Genomic DNA, 20,965 nt, shown 5'->3' with positions numbered 1-20,965 from the left:
CTCCTTCAACTGAGCAGACCTGCTCTGAAAATCCCTTTGCAGGACGACACCATCGCTTGGTTTTGCCGGTTTTGGCAACTCCCAGCTCTACGTTACGCTGACGGAATTGTCCCTGAACGCCACGTGCCCTCACCCGTGCCCGCTCTGACGGCGGGGCGGCGGTGCCAGGGGACGTGTTGTGTATCCTGCTCATAGGGCCCAGGAGGTGCTGCGCATCCACACGCGGTGCCCGCTTGCGTGGCTCGGTTGGGAGCAGAACGGCGGCGCGTAGGGACGGTCTCAGACTGGGTTCCATCACGTGAGGGGGAAATTGGGATGGATTGGGATGGAGGAAAACTGTCTGACTTTGGCTGAGCGCTTTTTTTTTTTTCTCTGTGCTGCTGCTGTGCATGTGCTTGCGTTGGGGAACCGGGCTTTTATTGACTGCTGGTTTTCTGTTTTCCAAGCTGATCAGTGGTGGTTCTATTGTAAGTGCTGAGGCAGTATGGGATCACGTCACCATGGCCAACCGGGAGTTGGCGTTTAAAGCAGGAGACGTTATCAAGGTCCTGGATGCTTCCAACAAGGACTGGTGGTGGGGTCAGATCGATGATGAAGAAGGATGGTTTCCCGCCAGCTTCGTGAGGGTGAGTGACTTTCTTCTTTTTACTGCTATAATGAATCACTGCCAGCGCTGCTCAGAATGGCCAATCAACTGAGCTGATTACTGTGTGTGTTATCACTGATGCTTATTTCCAGCGTGTCTGTTTTCTCTCCAAAAAATGGGGAGCAAAAAAACTTTCAAAAGAAACAAGAGTGCAGTCGAGGGAGGCTGGGATAGGTATTGGCTCTGCTGTTTATGCTCTTGGGATATGGAGGGGCCTTTCCTGTGTGTCTCACCGTGTCGCAGCCTCGCTCCTTAAGCAGTTCCTTGGAAAACCAGTCCGTGTTTTGCAGGCTGTCCTAGATGATGTGGTGGGGCCCGATGGGTCACACCAGCTACAGGCGACCAGCGCTGGGAACAGCGTTCTGGTCCGCGTGTCGCACGGGGAGGTGTCAGCCCTCCCCTTTCCAAAAGCAGCGCCGCGTTCTGACTCTTCAGCAGTTCTGGATGTAAAATTACTTCGCTAATTAGTCCGTGACCAGCTGTGGTTATTTTTTTTTAAGGGCACAAGGAACCATTTTGCTTGTCTCTGTTTTTCTGCTGAAGCAGGTTTTGCTGTACCCAGCCACCTCCAGCGGCGATCTGGCCTTTCGCAAATAAGAAGGATTTGAGCACTTAATTTTTTTTTGCCCAGTATATGTTAAGAAAGCAAAGGGACAAGAAGATGCCCTTTTCACTATCGTTGGCTCCTGCCACATTATTTGGGCGCTCTCGAGCCTTCCTCGGGGAGTCAAGACGTCGGCTTTGACCTTATGCACTTCCCTCTCCCTTCTGCACAGGGTTTGATAGGCAGGATCAGAGATTTAATTCCTTTAGAAGCTTGGGGGATGTGGTTCAAAAAATGAAGATTTCTTTTGCCTTGTAAAATTGTGTGAAAGATGACTCTCTCCTCTGAGCCTCCCAGGCAGTTTGACGAGCTCCGTGGCAGTCGAGGGCAAGACTGTTCTCTCTGAAACACACACTGAAGACCGTGGTGCATCCCGAGGAGATGCCACGTTTGCTTTGGTTCTCTGCCTGTCTTACCCTCCCTCTTTTGGGCAACCCTGCATCATCAGCATCCTTGCTTGATTCCATCACTTCATCTGGGAAACAGCCATATAGATTAGGAAAATTGAGTTAAAATGTGTGACCTGATGTTTTCTGAGTGATGTAGGATGACCACGACGAGGGCACCCAGACTTCTGCTCACTATTGCCTGCCCAGTGCACGGGCTTTGCTTCCTGCGATACTCGTGACGCAGCTCCTGTGTTTCTCCTGGTCTGGCCAGTGCTGAGAGCGAGAGGTCAGAGATTGGAACTGGAGCCTGGGCTGCCCACATGAAAAAGTTTGTGCTGTTATTCTGGCCCAGAATAACAACTAGTGTTTAGTACTTTGTTGAAAAGGACACGGTGAGCCTGACCCTGCAGCCAGGGGAGGCGATGAGTTTGGAGAATGGATTTGTGTCAGGTGTGATGGAGATGGTAACCTTACTGCAGAAAATATTCTCACCTGTGTCGCTGGCACATCTCCTCTGTTGCTGGCTGGAAAGGGTGAATTGGAGAAATGTGTCTGATTTTTTTTTGCTTAATTTGGAGACTGAAATATTCTGGGCCAGTTTAACTTTTCAGTGCATTGACCAGAGCTGTTTTGTTTTGTGATTCAGAGGAAAAGATTTAATATCCTTTCTTGTGTGATGTCATAAATGTGCTGTTCATGGTGGGTTTAGTAACGGGCTTGTTTTGTGCTTATCCTGTTTTCTAAAAAAACACACAGAACAACTAAACAAACAAGTCCATTTACTCTAAGGCCCAAAACCATGGATCATTCAGCTTGGCTGAACTTTCCCTCTCTCCCTACACTTTTCAAAGGCTGGGAGGATGGTTTTAGAAGCTGGGAAAAACAAAGGAGAGTAATCAATGAATCTCAGACTGTTGTACACAAATGTCTGATGCTTAGGATCATGATAGCCTTACCAGGCAAGTTTCTTGCCCATTCTGTCTAATATCACAACCCCACAGCTCGATTTTATTGCAACAAGATCAATCCCTCCATCAGCTCTGCAAGAGGCCGGATCAGGTATTCCATCTGTGAGACACTTTTTCAGCACGGGATGGGACCAGACACCTGCCCTGGCACCAAAGGATGCTCTCCCAGAGGGGAAACTGCATGGCTTTGCTGCCATGAATGATAATTAATATTGAAAAATAAGTACGAGGCGTTTCAAAAATTAGGCAAGGGATTTCTGGCACAGTTTGTCCGCAGCTCGGCAAGGGAGGCTGCAGGGGAAAATTTGCCCCTGGGGTTTACAAAACAGAGCTGCCTCCTCCCCGCAGCGCTTCTCGGTGTGCTGCCACGAGCAGCCCACTCGCCGCTTGTCCTGTGCTGAGAAAGCAACCGCCGCTCGGGCTGTCGTGTTCTCCTCTCCTCTGCTGGCCGAGGTGGCTGGCTGGCCTCTGCATTTCTATTCTTGCATATCCCCCCCACCCCCTTCACTCTCTGTCTTTCTTGGTAAGTAATTTGAACCAGATGCCTGCAAAGCCTTGGGGGCCTTTGGAGAAGATGCCTGTAGCCCCTTTTTTGCTTGCAGGACCATTGCTGCAGGTTTATGCTCCTTCAGGGTCCTGTCAAGGACTGTTTAACCCGAACGCTTTCCACTTTGCTCTTCTCTCCATTTTTTCCCCCTGTGTTTCTTATTCAGCTGATCACTCTTTTGTAATGAGGAGGCTGAGTTTTTTCTCTGTTGTACTCTGAGCCCTGCTTTTTTAAGACGATGCCAGAAAACTGCCTGATTTAGCCTGAGTGGTTCTAGTTTTACTTGCAAAATAGTTGCTTTCCTTTATATCTGCATTCCCCTTATGCAAGTACAGGAGTAAAAGGAACAACGTGTTGCATAGCAGAGGATGGAAAGCGGTTCAAGTAAGGGATGACGGGACAGACCAGACAGGTATAAAACCAAGTAGGATTCATTTCAGGATATTTTAGACTGCAGGTCTCCGGTAGGTACTAACAGGGGGTGCAGCAGAAGATCACTGCAGAATCAGATCGCTCTAAAAGTCACCTGGATCACTTCTGAGGACAAAACTGGGTTGGAAGCCTAGTTTACAATGAGACGTCTGACGCTTCTGGCTCTCCAGCCAGATCATATGAAAATCCTTGGCAAAGCGTTTGGCACTCACAGAATCTCATAGCAGGAAAAATTCACCATTTGCAAGAGCAGAGGGAAACAGTAACCTGCTGATTCCCTTGGCCTCTTTTATGCGCATCGTCGGAGGGATTGCAAACAAAACCTGCACTTGAATTGCCTGCACGTGCAGGAATTGTTGTCTCCATGCACAACACCTGCAGTTGTCCTTTTAGTAGCTCGAGGCTTGGCTAGAAGAAAGGAGGAGAGAGGAAGGCCACAGAATTTTGGGAGCACAGGAAATTTCAAGAAGAAACTGGATGATAAAGCAGCGCTTTTTGGGGAAGAGAAAAAGCACCATGTAGGAGAAGTGAACTGTGGAGCTAGTAAGCAATGGTGAGTGGTTTCCTGCAGGAAGCTGCTGTGCTCGGGGAGAAAGTTCTGAAAACTTGTAAGTCGTTAGAGAGGCAGATGAGAACTCCAGAAATAGGTTTAAGGCTGAGTGATGAGCTGGGTTTAGGACAGGTGAAGGTGTCTATGTTGTATTTTAGCACATATTATCAAGGGAGCCTGCTGGACAACCACAGAGTGCAACCATTAGTCTTGTGATTAGCTGCACAGTGTCTTTGAATGTTCTGTCAACTTTTAGGAGTGTGAGAAGGTGGGAGGTACAATTGGAAAAAAAGCAGGAGTTTTAACCAGGGTTTCACATCCTTGTAGCGGTGATGCTACTTGTTGCTCTTTTTTGTGGATGGCATAGCCTTGGGCTGTCTTTATGTGATGTGGTACAAATGAGTTTTTGCATACCAGCACATCCAGCATCCACTTCCTCTCAAAAAAAAATAGGCTCAGTGTTTGTAGGGAGGAATTTACAGCACAGAATAATACTCTGGTACTGCAAATGGATCAATAGTTGTACCTTAAGGTCTCCTTTAGAAAACACAGTAACTCTCAAAACAAGGTTTTGATTGCAGAGCCCAGCGTCAGGTCTCCAAAATGGCCCATGTGAGATTCAAGCACTCCAAACACAGGAAATCAAATGGCATTGTGTTTGGGCTCTGACATATTTGCACTGAAAAAGAAATAAAAAAATGAAAGCGTGTGGATGTTTAGTGCTGTGAAATCTTTCCGAAGAGCCACGGCAGACTGCGCCCATCCCGGGCAGAGAAGGAGACTTACCCTGTTACAGAGGGTCTCCTCAATCTCTTTGGATACCAAGAGGCAGACTGAGTTGCCAGAATACATTTCTTCTCACCTCAACGGCAGTGAATCTGCCTTCCTTGTATTTACTAAGCCAAGCTGAAGAGCAAATCTGGGGTTCAGGAGCTTTTATTACAACTTCTCGTAGTGCCCAGTGACTGTTGAGTTGTTGTGCAGGAAGGAAGGGTAACGGCCCTCCGAAGGCTCGAGCAAAGATGGGTGTAAATGCTTCGTGGTCCGTACCTCCTACGAAGGAGAAAACGCAGGGGCAGGTCGGTGCAGCAGCGCTCCTTGTTCTCTCTCATCATTGCCTGGGTTTCCCCAAGTGTTGTAATTTGGGATTGATTTTCCTGCTGAAAAGCTGCCTTTGACCCACTTTGTTTGCTGCTGCTAAAGGAGAAGTGCCAGATAAATCGGTGTGAGCTGTTAAGGCACTGCTCAGTAGGGGGCTTTAAACCCCAGTCCTGCCTGAGCGCCTCGCAGCTGGGACGCGCTGGTGGGTGGGTGGGTGGGTGGGTTCAGCGTCTGTTCGTAGGAGTCGTGACTGTGCTCTCTGTTGCAGGTGTTGGTCCAGGAGCCAGCCACATCCTGCTGCCCTGTCTGCCTGTTTTCTCCTTTAAAATGTGCAGCCTTCCAGTACTTAAAGGGGCTACAGGAAAGCTGGAGAGGGGCTTTTTACAAGGGCACGTAGTGATAGGACAAGGGGAAATGGCTTTAAACTGAAAGAGGGGAGATTTAGGTTGGATATAAGAAAAAAAATTTTCACTCTGAGGGTGGTGAGGCACTGGACCAGGTTGTCTAGAGAAGCTGGGGCTGCCCCATCCCTGGCAGTGTTCAAGGCCAGGTGGGATGAGGCTTTGAGCGACCTGGTGTAGTGGAGGGTGTCCCTGCCCATGGCAGGGGGGTTGGAACTGGATGATCTTTGAGGTTCCTTCCAGCCCAAACCATTCTATGATTCTATGTGTAGGGATTTTGATAGGACAGCACATCACTCACCCGCTTTTCCATCTGCTGCAGTCACTGCGTGAGCATTTACTTAGCGCCAGTCGCGGTGGCGACTCGGTGAGATCTTCCCGGGAAAAGAGGATGGTGCTGGAGTAGCATTCACCTGTTGGACAAACCCAACAGTATGTGCTGCAGTGTCTGCTGCAGTCAGTGCCTCGTAAAGGAGATTTTATTCTCCTGTGGCAAATCCAGCATAAAAATAGCTTCTGGTAGAGGTATCGCACACGGCGCGAGCAGCGCTCCACCGCGACAGGATGCACTGCAGACAAATTGTAGGAGGATTTTTTTAAAGTCAAGTAGCATTTTAGCATCCAAACACTGCCTGTGCTAATTGCAGCTGCTGTTGATGTGACAACTCCTGCCACCCAGCTCAGCATCTGTCAGATCCCCAAAGGTTCAGATGCCAGCACTTGGGCCCGTCCTCGTACGAGCTGGCCAGCAGGTACAAACCAGTGTCTTGAGACCACTCTTTGAATCAAGCAAACTGGGCACAAATCTTTGCAGCCCCGTCCCTGCCCTCTGCCAAGCTGATGGTGAAGATCCTTCCCCTGAATGAGGCTTCCTGGACCTGCCAGGGTTCCTGCAATGAGCTGCTGGAGCAGCTGAGCTTTTGCTCTTCCCTATTGTGCATCACATGTAGCATCACACACCAGAGGCTTTTGGGTTTTGGGAAATGCGGAGGGCTGAGCCCTAACTCACAGGATTTTGGTGGATTAGTGTAGCACGTCCAGTTTATCACAGTGTCCACGCAGCTTTTGCAAGATGCTGCGTGGTGGAGCTCCAGCCCATGGGAGTCTGTGCCTTTAGACTGCAGGAAACAGAGGGAGGAAGCACAGGGCAAGTTCTTTGGAGCCATTTTTGTTCACCTTTCATGGATACAGAGTCTGAAGCTGTCCCTATAGAGTACACGGTCTTCTCCTTTTCCAGAAATGAGGGAATGGTATTTCTCACCTTGGGTAGAGGCAACTTCTGAGGCTGGGAGTGGAGAGTTTTAGAGGGGAAGAGGAAGAGCTGGAAGTGGGTTTGCTGAAGCTGGGGAATTGCAGAAGGGAAAGAGAAGGTATCAAAGAGGCTGTGAACTGGGGGGAAGTGAAGGACGGTGAGGCAGGAGCCAGATTACAGAAGGAAAAATTCAGGCTGTGGGAAAAAAATAGTGGTAGGGACCACAGGAGGGAAGAACAACTTCCTTCCACTGCCTTTGCTTCTACTGCCAAGTGTCCTATTCTTCATCCTGGAAGAGGATACAGGGAGAAGATGGTCAGTGTTTCCCAGCGAACAGCATCCCAGCCACGGTCCCACACCTCCCCTGTGCCTGCAGCTTGCCCGCAGAAGGGCAGCGAGGCTGGGGCTGCCCAGGGCAGTGCATCCCTCCTGTGCCTCTGCCACCTGCCAGGACCTTAGCTCCTCTTTGAAGGCAGGGAAGGGAGAAGTGTCTGCTCCTGGGTGTTTGGAGAGCCCAGGACAGTCTGTCCTTCCTCCTGAGGGCAGAGAGAGGCTGTGCCCGGATCGCTGGAGTGACCCGCAGAGGCTGAGGTTGTTTTACTTATGCAAAGCTCTGCAGCATGAGCCTTACTTTATTGCAAATAAGCAAGTGATCTTTTTAATGCAGGATAGCGTCCAACAGAGCATGCATAGAACCCAGTGCACGTGGCTGAAAACAAGGGCAGAGCACTCACTAACCACTAACCTTTTTTTTATGGAAAAAGGGCGAGGGGGCAAACCCCACAGCTCTGCAGAGCAGGGGGCAGCATGGCAAGGGTGGGGGGGGAACCAGTCCTGAGGGTCTGTGCTGCAGCTTGTTCCTGTAGGGTTGCTGGAATCTGCTCCACTGCCTTTCAGTGGAGCTAATACCACTATCTGGTACCAGGTTTTGGGGAAAGTTGGGCTGCGCTCACTGGTATTTGTTATAAAGTTGCTGGTGAGCAGGGATTCAGTGGAATGGCACCAGCTCTCTGGAAGGATCTGCCTGTATCATTAATCTGCCACGTTATTTAATTGTGAGCTAGAATCCAGGATGGCACATTATCTGCTAGTTTTGTCCTCGTGAATAGCCAATGGAAGGAGATTAATAATCCAGATGGCTGGTAAAATGTTTGTTTTATCATGCTCTCTGATTATTATGAGACTATCAGCCCTCAGTGCCTATTCAAGTAAAATGTCTTCTCTATACAGTGTATGCATTCAGCAGTCTAAATATATAATAATTACAGGTCAGCTAATGTTGGAGCGGTGCCATTTGGTGATTTTATGCACCGTCTGGGTATAGCTGCAAATTGATACATCACACTTCTACAGATTTTATATAAATCACATATAATATTAAGTAGCACAATGAAATGATCAGCTCTCTCTGGCTTCCCAAACTGGGTCCTTAGGCAAAAGGGGCTTTTTTATTTGACTGTTTTACTTTTATCTGCCTCTGCAAATTATTATGTTATGCAGGAGCTGGTCGTGACTTCCTAATTAGGGTTGAATCTTGAAATAAGACTGTGAGCCTTGTGATAAGCCTGTTCCCCACGTGTAGGGTGGCCTTTCAGTGAGAAACATCATTTAGGGCTAGCATTATGCAACTTGATTTTTTTTCTCCCTGTAGTTTTTCTTGGTTTCTTTTAATTAATTCTTAAAACAAAGTGTTTGAAATGGTTCTCAGGGCAGACTTCATTGTTTGGCACGCTGGACCTTTTCAGTGGTGTGGGGGACACCCACCCAGTGCTGTGTTATTTCAGAGCCCAATGCTTTTTTGCATTGCAGAGGCGTTGGAAGAGGCACTAAAGGCTCATTTGTTGTTGTAGGGTTGTTAATGATTGCTGAACAACTGTTCTTATTTATTCTTTTTTTTAAAAAAAAAGTGGCATTGGATGCAGTAATTCAGGCTGGTATCCCAAACCCCCATCTGTGCCAAACCACAGCCCCTAATTGCTGAGGACAGGACAGGAGCCTGGAGAGACTTCATGAAATCCAAGTGAGCAGCAGAGCTGAGGAGCTGCCAGGGAACTGATCCCATCTCTGCCCTGTGGAAAAGCCCCACAGGAACTTCACAGGGCTGGCAGCCCCTCATCCTGAGCAGGGAAGACTGTGCAGATGAGGCGAAACTGGGAGAAAAGTAGAGTTTTGAAGTTTCTTTTAGAGAAAAAGAGATGTTTGCACTGGGGGGGAGGTACATCTGTGCGTTTGTGTCCAGCACATGTTGGAAAAACTGGGGAAGGGAGAGCCCTGTTTCCATTAGTGGTATTTCAGCCGTTATCCACAGCAACGGAGCTCAAGCATTTCAGGCAGGAGAGCATTTTTGGGAGAGTCACGTGTCTAAAAGGGAACGAACACCCTACGTACAGGTGACTGTGGGCTGGGCTAAAAGGAACCTTTGCTGCATTGTCTCCATCAACTAAATATGACATTTTAAAAGTTACTGGGAAAAAACAGTGTCACCCCCAGTTTGCCTCTTCCACCTCACTGTCGCCTGCAGCACACCGTCGTTGCGGTTTGAGCAAGCAGGTCAGCGAAGCAAGAGGATCTGGCTTGGGGTGGTGGTGTTGGGTCAGAGGACACAGTTAACACTTTCAGTGCAGCCTTGCCTTGCCCCAGCACCACCCAGCTCCTCCTCAGCACAGGCACAAGAGGATTTGAGAGCTGAAGTTGCCAAACCCACCATGGTGCGTCAGATCAAAGGTCCATCTAGCCACGTGGTTGCTCATGGATGAGCGCAAGAGCGCGGCGAGCCCACTGTGATGCATTTAAGTCCATATTTCAAAGCACACATGAGCTTTTCTGTGCCCTCCTCTTCCACGTAAAGTCTGTCAACCTCAAAAATTTTTGTGAAAAATGCCATTGGTCAGGTAGACTGTCCCCGTTTATAGATGGGGAAAACCTCCGCCAGTTTGAGGAACTGGCCCAAGGTCAGCAGCAGAGCTGCCAATGTACCTCGTGTTTTGTGAGCCATGGTCCAAACTTCCAATGATCCTTGCTTGAATTACGGAGAACTCTAGTGGGTAAGATAGAAAGCAGGAATGTTTGAACAGTGCAGTGGGATTAATCCTTGCAGCAGCCGACGCTGGAGCGCGGGGTGGAAGGCACATTAGACTTCCTCCTGTTGCCGATAAAATCGTTGCATTTGGTTTTAATCTAAAGCAGAAGTCATCTAGGCTAGAACTGTAATTTTTTCCTTTTGGGAACATGAATCCTAGCAGGAAGGAGCAAAAATTTCATTAAGGAAAAAAAGCAGGACTCCTGAGATTCCCAGACCTGGAAGCAGGGAGCGTTCCTGCAGCGCACAAAAGGCAGACCAAATTCTGAGGTTTTCAGAAATCATGAAAGTTTGCAAGCTTGCTATTTGCCTTAGAGTTTCAAAGCCTTTAGGGTTCATGCTTTCAAGCTTCCTCCCCCTATTATTATGATTAGATCTTTCCTGCTTTATTTTTTAAATGAAAATTGAATTTTTTTCTCATGATCACTTGACTCCAGGAGGTAGAGCTTTAAAAATACCTTCTGTTGCCGAACTGGCGGTTGTGTGGTGAAACTTGGTAACAAGCTGTTCTGGTTGGGTTTGGGAGAGCTGCAAAATACCTTTTCATAGCAGCAGGAAGGTAGGATGGGAAGTTATTTTAAACTTCAGCCAACAGGGTTTAATACCTCCATGGGTCCTACTTGATTTTCCACATTTTTGGTTTGGAATGCCAATAAAGCTGTCACGAGGACGTGTCCCTCAAAGGACTTCCCGTGCAATTCTGTCCTTCCCAGGTCTAGCCCATTTTCTCTTCTGAGTGTGGCTCCCAGGTTTTCACAGCAGAGCCCCCACTAAAACCAGTGTCAGCGGTGTGGGGAAATTGGCCCCTGAGGTGGCTTTGGCAGAATTACGCCGGCGTGGCATTGACTCAGAAGCAGCACTTGGACGTTTATTTTTCAGCATAAAACGCTGCTTGTGTGCGTGCAGCATTGCTCTGCCTCAGCGTAACTGAAACCTCTTCCAGGGCAGAGTGGGGTTTGGTGGGAAGAGGCATGTTTTCTAACGAGCTTTTGGGTTTTTTCTCAGAACAAGTGGCGTTCTTCTGAAATCTGTTTCAGTGTGCCAGGAGAGGTTTCGCATGCTGGACCCCTGTAGATTTGGGCGCCATTAGGTCACCAGCTCACTGCCTTCCTTTGCAGTGACCCAGAGCTCAACCAGGCCTCCCAGTACTGATGGAAATCCTACAAAAAGCCCTTTCAGAGCTCCGTGTGCAGCCCCACAGTTGGGAGACAGCATGACCTAGTCCATCTTTGCAGCAGACGCTGTGATGGAGAGCCCCATCCCATGAGAAGGGCCTGGGGAAAGGCATGCAAAGCTGCTCCCGGGCATCCTGCATCTCCCAGGGGTTCCCCCTGTCTCCAAACCAGCATGGCTGGACCTGGCTGGGATCACTGAAACACCCTTCTGTAGCACGCAGGGCTGCTGGCCCTTAGGACCAGCCCAGCGCAGCCGAGCCCCCCTGGGTGCTGGCAGTGCCGCAGGACCGTGCGCCAGTCTGTGCCTGGGTGCACCCCTTGCCCCTGGAATGCATCAGGACATACGAAACGAGAGCTGACAGCCATATTCGCTGGGTTTTGCTTCTGCTCTGGCACACAGGACATTCAGGTGACTCTTGGCTGTGCTGTCTGAGGGAAAGGTGTGCAGCCTTTGCACTTTGAGGATGGCTCCTTGGTGCAGTGGGAGCAGTGCCGAGGTGGCAGGAGGGGTTGTTTCACCTCCTTGGCAGGCTTCGGCGTGTCCTGCTGGTCTCCTGATGTGCCAAAGGAGGTCCCACGTTGGCAGTGCAGGGTGGGGGACAGGTAGGAGATCGGGTGGGCAGAGCGGGCAGGACACTTGGATCCACCCCGGCTCTGCCACTCGCTCATTCAGGCAAATGCTCTGCGCTGGGTTTCCTGCCCTGGGAAGTGCCTGGCGCTGCCAGGACGTGGCGTGAGCACAGCCTGGGGCTCTGCAATGCTCAGCAGAGGCTGATCCCCGTAGCAGGTCCTGCCCCACTGCTGGCAAAGAGGGCATCATGTGGTTTAAAGAGGCATTGCTGCCCTACAGCCCCTGTGTGAAGTCCGCGACATCTCCCGGGCACAGGGCACAGTCGTGAGCAGGGTGAAAAGTCCGACTTTTTATCACTTTGGGGGTTTTTAGTGCCCTAAGTTGGCAGCATCGTTAAGATTCTGCTAGAGAAGAGATGGGTTTTCTCCAACCATCTCGGCTTCTTGGCCTTTGTAACTCACTGTAGGCTGAGAAAACGTGGGAGCTGCAAGAAGCGGTTTAGCAAAACATGGTGTTGGTTAGGAAAGCAGGGAAGGAGCATGGGCACATTTAGGGGTTTTTTACTTCACTGATTTACAGGAACACAGCCCTTCACAATCTATTTAAACCCGAATTTAAGCTGAATAATGGGAAAGTATTAAAAACTATTAACACTGAAAAGAAGACTGAAAGATCAGGTCGTCGATGCCAGTTGTTTTCCAGATGCTGCTCTGTTTGTGTGGACAGTTTCAGTGTTTATAGGTAGATGTATTTTTATAGCTACATATTTTATTTATATACTTTTCAGATATATTTTATATCTGAAAGTCTCCGATATTTAGGGCTTTAAATGCAGAGGAGAAAAGTTGCTTCATTTACGTAACAGCTTAGGTGACCTGTGTAAGATAACAGTATTTCTGCCTCTTTTTTGCTTTATTCAATGTTTGTTCATAAACTCCACGGAGCCCAATTTGAGTTGATCAGAGTTGTTTTCAGTGGGTTTAATTTGGGGGAAAAGGTATCAAAAGGAGACGTTTGATCCGTACGTTGTGTGCAGAGCACAGTCTTCTTCAAAGACCCACAGATCAGGAGGGAGCCTTATCTTCTAGTTTACAAGTTCCACGTGTGGTTTTTTATTTGATGATGGAAAGAACATTCAGTGCGCTGAAAACGCGGTGATCCTTTTTCATTGCTTTTCGCAATTTGTCCCCATTTTAGAGTGCTCAGTGCCCAGGGGTGCTTGGCACCCCCTCCAAAGCTGCCCTCAGCAACCCCCCCCCCCCCCCGTTTTATTTCATAGATTTCGTAGATTTCTAGGTTGGAAAAGACCTTAGAGATCATCGAGTCCAACCGTCCCTAATCCCCATTAAACCATATCCCTAAGTAGATCATCCACCCTATTCTTAAACACATCCAGGGATGGGGACTCAACCACCTCCCTGGGCAGCCTATTCCAGTGGCTGACAACCCTTTCAGAGAAGAAATTCTTTCTAACATCCAACCTGAATCTCCCCTGACTAAGCTTATACCCATTTCCTCTTGTTCTATCACCCATCATTTAGGAGATGGTCACATTCATTCAGATTTCTGAGCCAGACGTATCTTGACTTTCTTAAATCAGACACCTGTAAAGGGCTTATCCCTCCTCCCAGAGGTTTCTTCCTGTCGGACAGCCCCAGCTGATGGCGTGTGGGAATTCCTGATGCTTTTATGAACAAGCCTGTTGCTTCTCTTCTCCTCGCAGCTATGGGTAAACCAAGAAGATGGTGTGGAGGAGGGAACCAGCGATGTGCAGAATGGCCATTTGGATCCAAGCGCCGACTGCCTCTGTCTCGGCAGGACCGTTCAGAACCGAGACCAGATGAGAGCCAACGTCATCAATGAAATCATGAGCACGGAGCGCCACTACATCAAGCACCTCAAGGACATCTGCGAGGTACGCTGGGGTGCTGCAGCAGGACACGGGATGGGCTGTTGAGAGCTGAGGACTGGGATTGCCCTTGGGTGACGGGGGAAAAGATGCAGTGTGTTTAAGTAGTGTGTCTAATAGAGGCTCAGCGTCTGTCGATAGTTATTGATACTTCTGAGAATTTTCTGCTGGATCTGATAATTACCTTGAGTTTGTGTTAACTAAAAGTACAATTTTCTGACCTTTTTTCCATACCTCTTTGACTGAAAAAATGATGGAGTTGAGATCCTTCAAGCAGTCCTCTTAATTAAAACCCAATGCCATCTACTTTTGAACTTGTGATTGAGGCAATTAGGTTGCAATTAAACCAATCAGCTACCCATTTCATCTGTGTCTTTCATATTGGGTTCACAATTTCCCCTGGCTCGGGATGGCCCCCGTTTGCCTTTTCTTACAGTGAGACTGAGAGCAAAATGTTTTCATCGTGGGAAATGAAGTGTGTGACATTTATCCAGTGGAAGGGAACCACCAAACAAGCGAACTTTGATGACTGACCCCTTGCATCCTCAACTTGGTTCTTCTTCATTATGTTCCAGTTAACCCCTACACCCCCTCACAGTCCTGCAGCACACAGAATGAGTGCCACAGGCTAAGCCCCAAGTGCAGTGCACATGGTGCCAGGTGTTTGGGAAGGAGAACGCACGGCTGCGCCGGAGAGTGCTGCAGGGCAGCGTGGGCATTGTGCATAGAGCATATACGTATCCCTAAGAGACAGAGGTTTGTTAGCCCTAAAATCAAAGTCCATGCTTTCAGCTCATCCCTCTGAGCATTTAGGATTTAGCGAGCCTGTGCCCAGTCTTTGCAGAGTCAATGTGCTGAAGCCCCCTGTGAATTCTGCTTAGAGGAATGTCTTCCTCCCTTCATACTTGCTCCTTTTCTATCGACAAGGCAAAGCAGCCATCCAAAAAGCATCTATGACGCTTTTCAAATACGGAAGAGTCTTGGGATTTCAGTTTGGAAACAAATGATCTTAATTTCGCTGCGCTATTTCAGTCAGAGAGCTTTGCTTTGAAGAAGGGAAGAACTGCAGGAACTTTTCCACGTATTGTTCCTTTTCTTGCATTTGCATTCTTATGTTGAAAAACTAAATAAACTTTAACTTGCAGTTCCCAGCTGTGTCCATGCTTTTGCCAAATCAGATTCTCAGGAGGTACAGATAAGTATAGCTTCAGTGGGGTAACACTGATTTGCAGCACCTCATGATATGTCACAGATACGAAAAAGATCTCTGAGGCTCTTGCCTTGCTCTGTATGATGCAAAATGGTATTGAGGGGATAAACCTTACCTCCAGGTAGAGCACCAGGACATGATTCAGCTGCCTCTGTTGAACACAGAGGAGGACTGAAATGGGCATTCTCATCTGCAAAATGATGGGCTGTCCCTTGCTGGAGAGAGCCTCATTGTGCTCACTTTAATCAGAGCAATCCGTTTGCCTGGAGAAGGCTCGGAGACAGCTCAGTCATGCCAGGCATCTCGGCATGGCATGGCGTGACCGTTTGTGTCTGTGCATCAGAGGGGGGAGGCTGGAGACGGAGAGACACGGGCCGGCGCGAGCTGCTCCCGGCGCTACTGGGCGAATTGGTGCAGAGGTTTTTATTTGTGCCGAAGAGCGAGCGGCCGCCAGACGACCGCTGCTGGGCTGCAGAAGTGCTGCTGACAGTGGCCAGTTCCCCTCTTGCCTTTGCTCTTTGTTTCGAGGTGTCAGGACGAGCAGCAGCGATGTGATGTGTTGGGGCGGGGGGATGCAGGAGGGGTTCTGACTGGGTGGCAAAGGTTGAGCCTGATTTAGTGCTGAGTTTAGCAGTGTGTGTTATCCTCTTGTTGCTGGGCTATAATGAATAACAAATCCGAACACCAGTGAGGCACCTGAAGATGTGTGATTGTTAGCGGAGGACCGCAGCCCCTGCTAGGTGATTAAGAGCCCTCCAATTGCTCTTTTCTGCTTCAGAATGTATTCCCACTCCCTGCCACTATATTATTATATACCATGTCATTATTCATAATACCCATGGCACTAGTCCTGCCAAGCCAGGAGCTCACAGGCCAGCCAGCGCCGGAATGAAAATTACCTGCACAAGCCAAGGCCTGCGTGAAGCAGCTGGCTTGGAGGAGAATTCCCCATCCCAGCAAATCCACGCCGTCCTGGTGGCTGCTGCTGCTGTGCCCTGGCTTAGACTACGAAGGACTGACTGCTGCTTGGTGAAACGGTTTTGGGAAGACTTTTGGTAGGGGTAAAATGTGGAGTTCTCACTGCTTACTCACTGTCCTGTAAGGCACCAGGTACCTGCATGGCCATCTCCAGGCTTGAGAAGATACCCCCTGCGCTGGGGTTTGTTCCTGGGGGGATGCAGGAGGGCGCAGGGTCTGTCCGTGACGTGGCACCGGTGGCACCGGCAGAGCAGCCGCGGTGCTGGGTCAGGGCAGGTACCTCGATGAGGGCCAGGCAGGTGGTTGGAGCTGTAGCGTGCGGTGGGGAGCAGAGGTGGAAGAAGGAGATGCAGGAGGGCTACAAAGAGCGGGGTGCCGTGCTTTGAGAAATGAACCGGATTTGGATCGGCACATGGATTAGGAAGACAAGGCTGAATTTAAGGAGGTGTTGGAGAAGTGACAGAGCTTGGAGGCAGTGAGGCAATTGGGAGATCAAAGGAAACCTCCGTGTTGTGAGTAATTTGGGGGTGGGAGGTTAGAAAGGCCAGCCAACTTCCAGTGCTGCGGTTTGCTCTTTTCCAAGTAATTTCCCTTTGAATTTATTTATTAATAACGTTGACTGAATTCCACCTAAGCTTCACTTTGGTGCCAGGACAGCTCTGAATGCCATGTGGAAAACATCCTCATTGCAGCTTAGTGTGTCAAGCTGTGTCTGTTGTGCAGAGCTGATGGGACAGGTTTTCACGTGGTGTGCGTGGGGTTAGCTTGATTCATTCTCGGAGATGGATAAAAACCATTTTTTTGTGCTGCCTCAGAGCGAAGCAGCGTAAAACCTTCTTGGCAGCAGTGTGGGCCTCCTTCAGAGGACCACATCTGAGGAGCTGCTGGCCCCTTCGTGTGACCAGTTTCTTGTCCATGGATACCAGACCAGAGGGTGGCTCTGCGGAAAGCTCTTTGGATCAATGGGGATGTATGGATACTACAGACACGTATTCCCCAGTGCGCAGTTTGTAGCTGTCTTTCACAGCCTGCTTGTTCACACCTTGTTTTTCTTTTTTGGAGCTGGCTACTTCTTGCCCTTTTGAGGAACAGGCTTGCATTCCTGCAGGACTTCACAACTGCCTTGGAAGTTACAGCCTGCAGTGGCTATCATCTCCTCACTCTCTCCTTCACCTTACTCTCAACTGGACAAGAAGAGGGAGGGAAGGATGGATGGATGGATGGAAGGATGGATGGATGGATGGATGGATGGATGGATGGATGGATGGATGGATGGATGGATGGATTGGCCACCTCTCCTGACTGTCTAAACCCACTCTGGGGTGGAGAAAACTTAGCACTTAACCTCCTGCAAATACTTTCCAACTTTGGCCTATACTTCAGGGACTACATGGAAAAGTACTTTAAAGAGAGACAGTTTGACAGCTATTTTTAGGTATTCAGTGAGCAAAACACTCTCCAACATCTGCTCATCAGTCAGCTGTCCCTTCTCTGAGCAAACCTGACGGGATGAGCAGAAGGAGGATGACATTGTTTTATGTAACAGAAGTAAATTTACTGGAAAAACTATGCAGCAGCCTTCTAGCTGGCTCTTGCTCCTTATTATATATAAATCTTCAGTCTCCCCTTTGCTGGCTTGTGCTGGAAGCCAACCATCCAAACGCACAAGCTGGGTAGAGGATAAGGCTTGGGAACTCTGCGTGTTCTTTTGTTTCCCCCGTGGTTTTGTAGGTGCCCCTACAGAAATGTGCTGCTTCAGCTTCTCGGAAACTCCTGACTCAGGCAAAGTGATGAACCAGCACTGGGAGGACGGGGAATATTCAAGCCGGTAGTCGCAGCCAATAGCAACCCCAGGGCTGAAAGATGTTCACATAAATCATCCAGTGACTGATTCCACAGAGCAGGAGGCGAGCGGGGAGGCTGGCTCGCAGGCAGCCCGCAGCGCGCAGCGGGGAAGGGTCCGAACGCACCCGGCTCGCGGCAGTCCCTCGGCGCCGCTAGCCCCAAAGCCAGTGTCAAAAAGAGCCTGACCTCGGGGGCAGGTGCACATCTTTTTTTCTGATTTGTTTTTTTTTTTTACTTTTGAAAGCTCTTCTGAGATAAGCAGGTAAACATGAAAAGCAGCATGGAAAGATATTCCGCGTTATTCCGTGCTAGTTTGAATTTTTATTTGTCCTGCAACGTGGGAACCAGCCTGCTCCCGTTCCTCCTGGCCTTGAAGAATGACAGAGGGAAGCCCAGGGAAATGAGTCATCAAGGAGCTCCTGGAAGAAGAGAGACCTAGATTTGGTAAATGCGGAAGGTATTCCGTAACCCAAGCTTCCCAGCTGAAAAAGCCAGCAAATTCAGGGTAACGGCGTCCTTCTGGCTAAGCTGGACATCACAGAAGTCGGTTCTTTGCCAGGTCAGCCAAAGCTGCATTTATCATTCATCTGTTGGAAGTTCTCCCTCCCAGGAACCACATGGTGAGGCTGAAGGACAGTTTATTACAGCCTTCCAACAGTTCGCATTGTGGACCAGCAGCTGCGTGTCACCAGCTGGCGGTTCGGCTGTGTGACTAAGCATCTCCAGTTCCCAAATATAGCCCTTCAACTGGAGCTGTTGGCATTTTTTTTCCCTTCTTTTTTTTTTTTTCTCTTCCCATATAAGAAAGGCAGGCAAAGTCGTCTCGTGATGACCCCCATGCTGTTTCTTTTCAGTCAAGAGGCTGCAGCCCAGCCCAGCCCAGCGTAGCTCCTGATGTTTGGCCTCACGACGTTTCCAGTTTACACCCTCCGGACAGGCGAAGCGCCGGGGGGATGCAGAGCCAGAAATTCAGCCCAGGCATCCAGAGCCTCCATGTGTCAACCCATCCCCTGGACCACACGTGCAAGCGTGTTCGGAGAAGTCCTCATGCTTCAGCGGCATCCAGGATGGCAAGTCCATGGATGAGGCAGGGTCAGCGAAACAGGGAGGCGAGCAGAACTTGGGGTGTTACACTTTTTGCCAGAATATTGATCCACTCAGTCTTTTTAGGTCAGGACATCTTCAGAGCAGTGCTTTGTGATTTGTGTTTGTATGATGTCCAGCTAAGCTCAGGCTCAGCACCAGTGGGTGTCATGAGCAGATGAATAAGCAAGGAGGATCTTGCACTGGACCAAGACACAGGAGAACTGAATCGTTTCCAAATCTACTGCACATTCATTCTGTGATTTTTGGAGAACTTCTTTAAGCTACCTACATCCTAGCTCTTCCTCTCTCTTTCTCCATTTGACTTCAATGTCTGTAGACTCAGTAAGGGTGCCTGATGTTTGTACAGAAAAGGGTACAAAGCCTTTTCCTCGGGACCCACTTAAAAAAGGAAGAAAGGAATGAAAGACAGTAGTTGAGAACACAGCAGAAAAATTCTCCCCTCGTTTCACAGTTTGGAGTAGCATATTTGTGCTAATGGAATGGAGGGTATAGAAAACAAAATTAAAATAATGCTGCTTTCCCCTCGATGGCAATGATCAGCAGCTCGGGGTCCCTTGCTCAGGCGAGCCAAAACACCTGCCAACCTCCCGCATCGCCTCCGGGCTTCCCTGCCAGGACACTCCCAGGACAGCAGCGCTCCCACCTGTGGCTCGGACTCGGGAAAATGAATAATTGGGAGGATAAACCATGTTGCCTCTGAAGTCAGGGAACACTTGAAAAGCGTTTTCCTTCAACATTTCACTTGGTGCTGGAACAACTGGGGTGGTTACACCCTCCATACTGTCTTCCTAGACCAAGCACATGCAACCACACATTGATAACGATATTTCTCAGCATGGTTATCAGCTTCCTTGTCCCAGTTACTGGGGCTAAAAGGAGAAATCAGAGCGGGCAGATGATCAAACAGCCTCTCACAGCTTTCTCTGTTGTGCCATGTGCCACTGAAGAGGACATGGAAAAGCAATGTTTGTAGGAGCTAGCCAGGGTGTTGGGTACTGCGAGGCAGGGATTTCTGAAGGAACTGTAACACACCTCTTCGGAGCCATCAGCCAGATTTTGCAGTTCTCTGTGGAACATGTAGGGACAGAGCCGTCTCAGGCTGTGCTGGTTGAGATCTCTGGGGAAAGATTTCATTTGCAAAACTGATCCATGCAAAATGCTGAAGGACACTGAGGCAGAACCCAGCAGTGTCCTCCCAAGGCACTGTGCCCACGCTGTCTCCAGCACCTCCTGGCGCAGGCTGCGAGCCCTGTGCGCGCCGGCTCTGCTGTGTCCCGAGCAGCAGTAGTGCTGTGGGTCTGCCGTGGGTTGCAGCGGGAGCAATAGTTGCAAATGAGATGTCACTTCTCCAAAAAAAGGACTTGGAGCGTTGCAGGGGTTTTGCGTAGCGCGTGTGTACGCACAGACAGGAGGTGATGGGGACTGTCAGGTCGTAACAAGTGGATTTTGTTTTCAGAGCCATTTTCTGATTTTGTTTTTACTTGCTGCTTCCTCTATAAAAATCTGGGAGCAGCCTCAGGATAAGTGTTTGGGTTCTTTTATGGATTGTTCTGTCTTACTTCTTACAGGGTTACTTAAAGCAGTGCCGGAAGAGGAGGGATATGTTCAGTGATGAACAGCTAAAGATCATCTTCGGTAACATCGAAGATATCTACAGATTTCAGATGGGTTTTGTCCGGGACTTGGAGAAACAGTACAACAATGAAGACCCCCATCTTAGTGAAATTGGACCATGTTTCCTTGAACACGTAAGTTTATTTGGCATCTTTGTTTGGGAGTTTTGGGGCTTTTTCGGCGAGGACAGGAGGGGAATAGCAGAGAAAGTCAGGAGACAGGAACCACTCAGAATAACTTTTGTGCAGCAGTGCTGTTTAAGTCACATCACTGTTTACTTGGTGAGATACAGGTGTAGGGAGAATTCAAAGTGAAGCATATAATTGGATAACGGCCCCAGTACCTTTGAATCCCAACACCTTTTTGCAGCCACTCTTACTCACGTTACGTAGGTACCACGTCCCCCACCTACTCCCCACCTTACTTTGCTCTTCAGAATATGACTTAAACGCACTCACAGACCATCCTAATAAGGTCATGGATGACCAGGAGGTTGGAAGAGGTAAGAGAGTCCAGAGAAGTAAAAACAAGCCTTAATTGTGCATTACACAAAAAAAGTAGAGGAGAGCAAATGCCCGGGCTGTTCA

The 20,965-nt window shown here is 49.0% G+C and overlaps 1 protein-coding gene across 2 annotated transcripts in view; it reads left to right on the top strand.

Annotated features, from left to right (window-relative positions):
- Positions 1–20,965, top strand: part of ARHGEF9 (Cdc42 guanine nucleotide exchange factor 9) — a 184,229-nt gene that overhangs the window by 120,860 nt on the left and 42,404 nt on the right. Inside the window, exons 4-6 of one of the 2 annotated variants that reach the window (XM_086619470.1) lie at positions 447–626; positions 13,439–13,630; positions 20,333–20,512. In XM_086619470.1, the coding sequence (XP_086475596.1) occupies positions 447–626; positions 13,439–13,630; positions 20,333–20,512 (552 nt within the window). Of the gene's footprint in view, positions 1–446; positions 627–13,438; positions 13,631–20,332; positions 20,513–20,965 lie in introns of those variants that run through there. The other variant, XM_086619471.1, reaches the window with a different exon arrangement.

The sequence above is a fragment of the Tauraco erythrolophus genome, chromosome 13 (assembly GCF_009769465.1).
Source record: "Tauraco erythrolophus isolate bTauEry1 chromosome 13, bTauEry1.pri, whole genome shotgun sequence".
Classification (NCBI taxonomy): domain Eukaryota; kingdom Metazoa; phylum Chordata; class Aves; order Musophagiformes; family Musophagidae; genus Tauraco; species Tauraco erythrolophus.
This window is presented reverse-complemented; position numbering and strand designations above follow the sequence as displayed.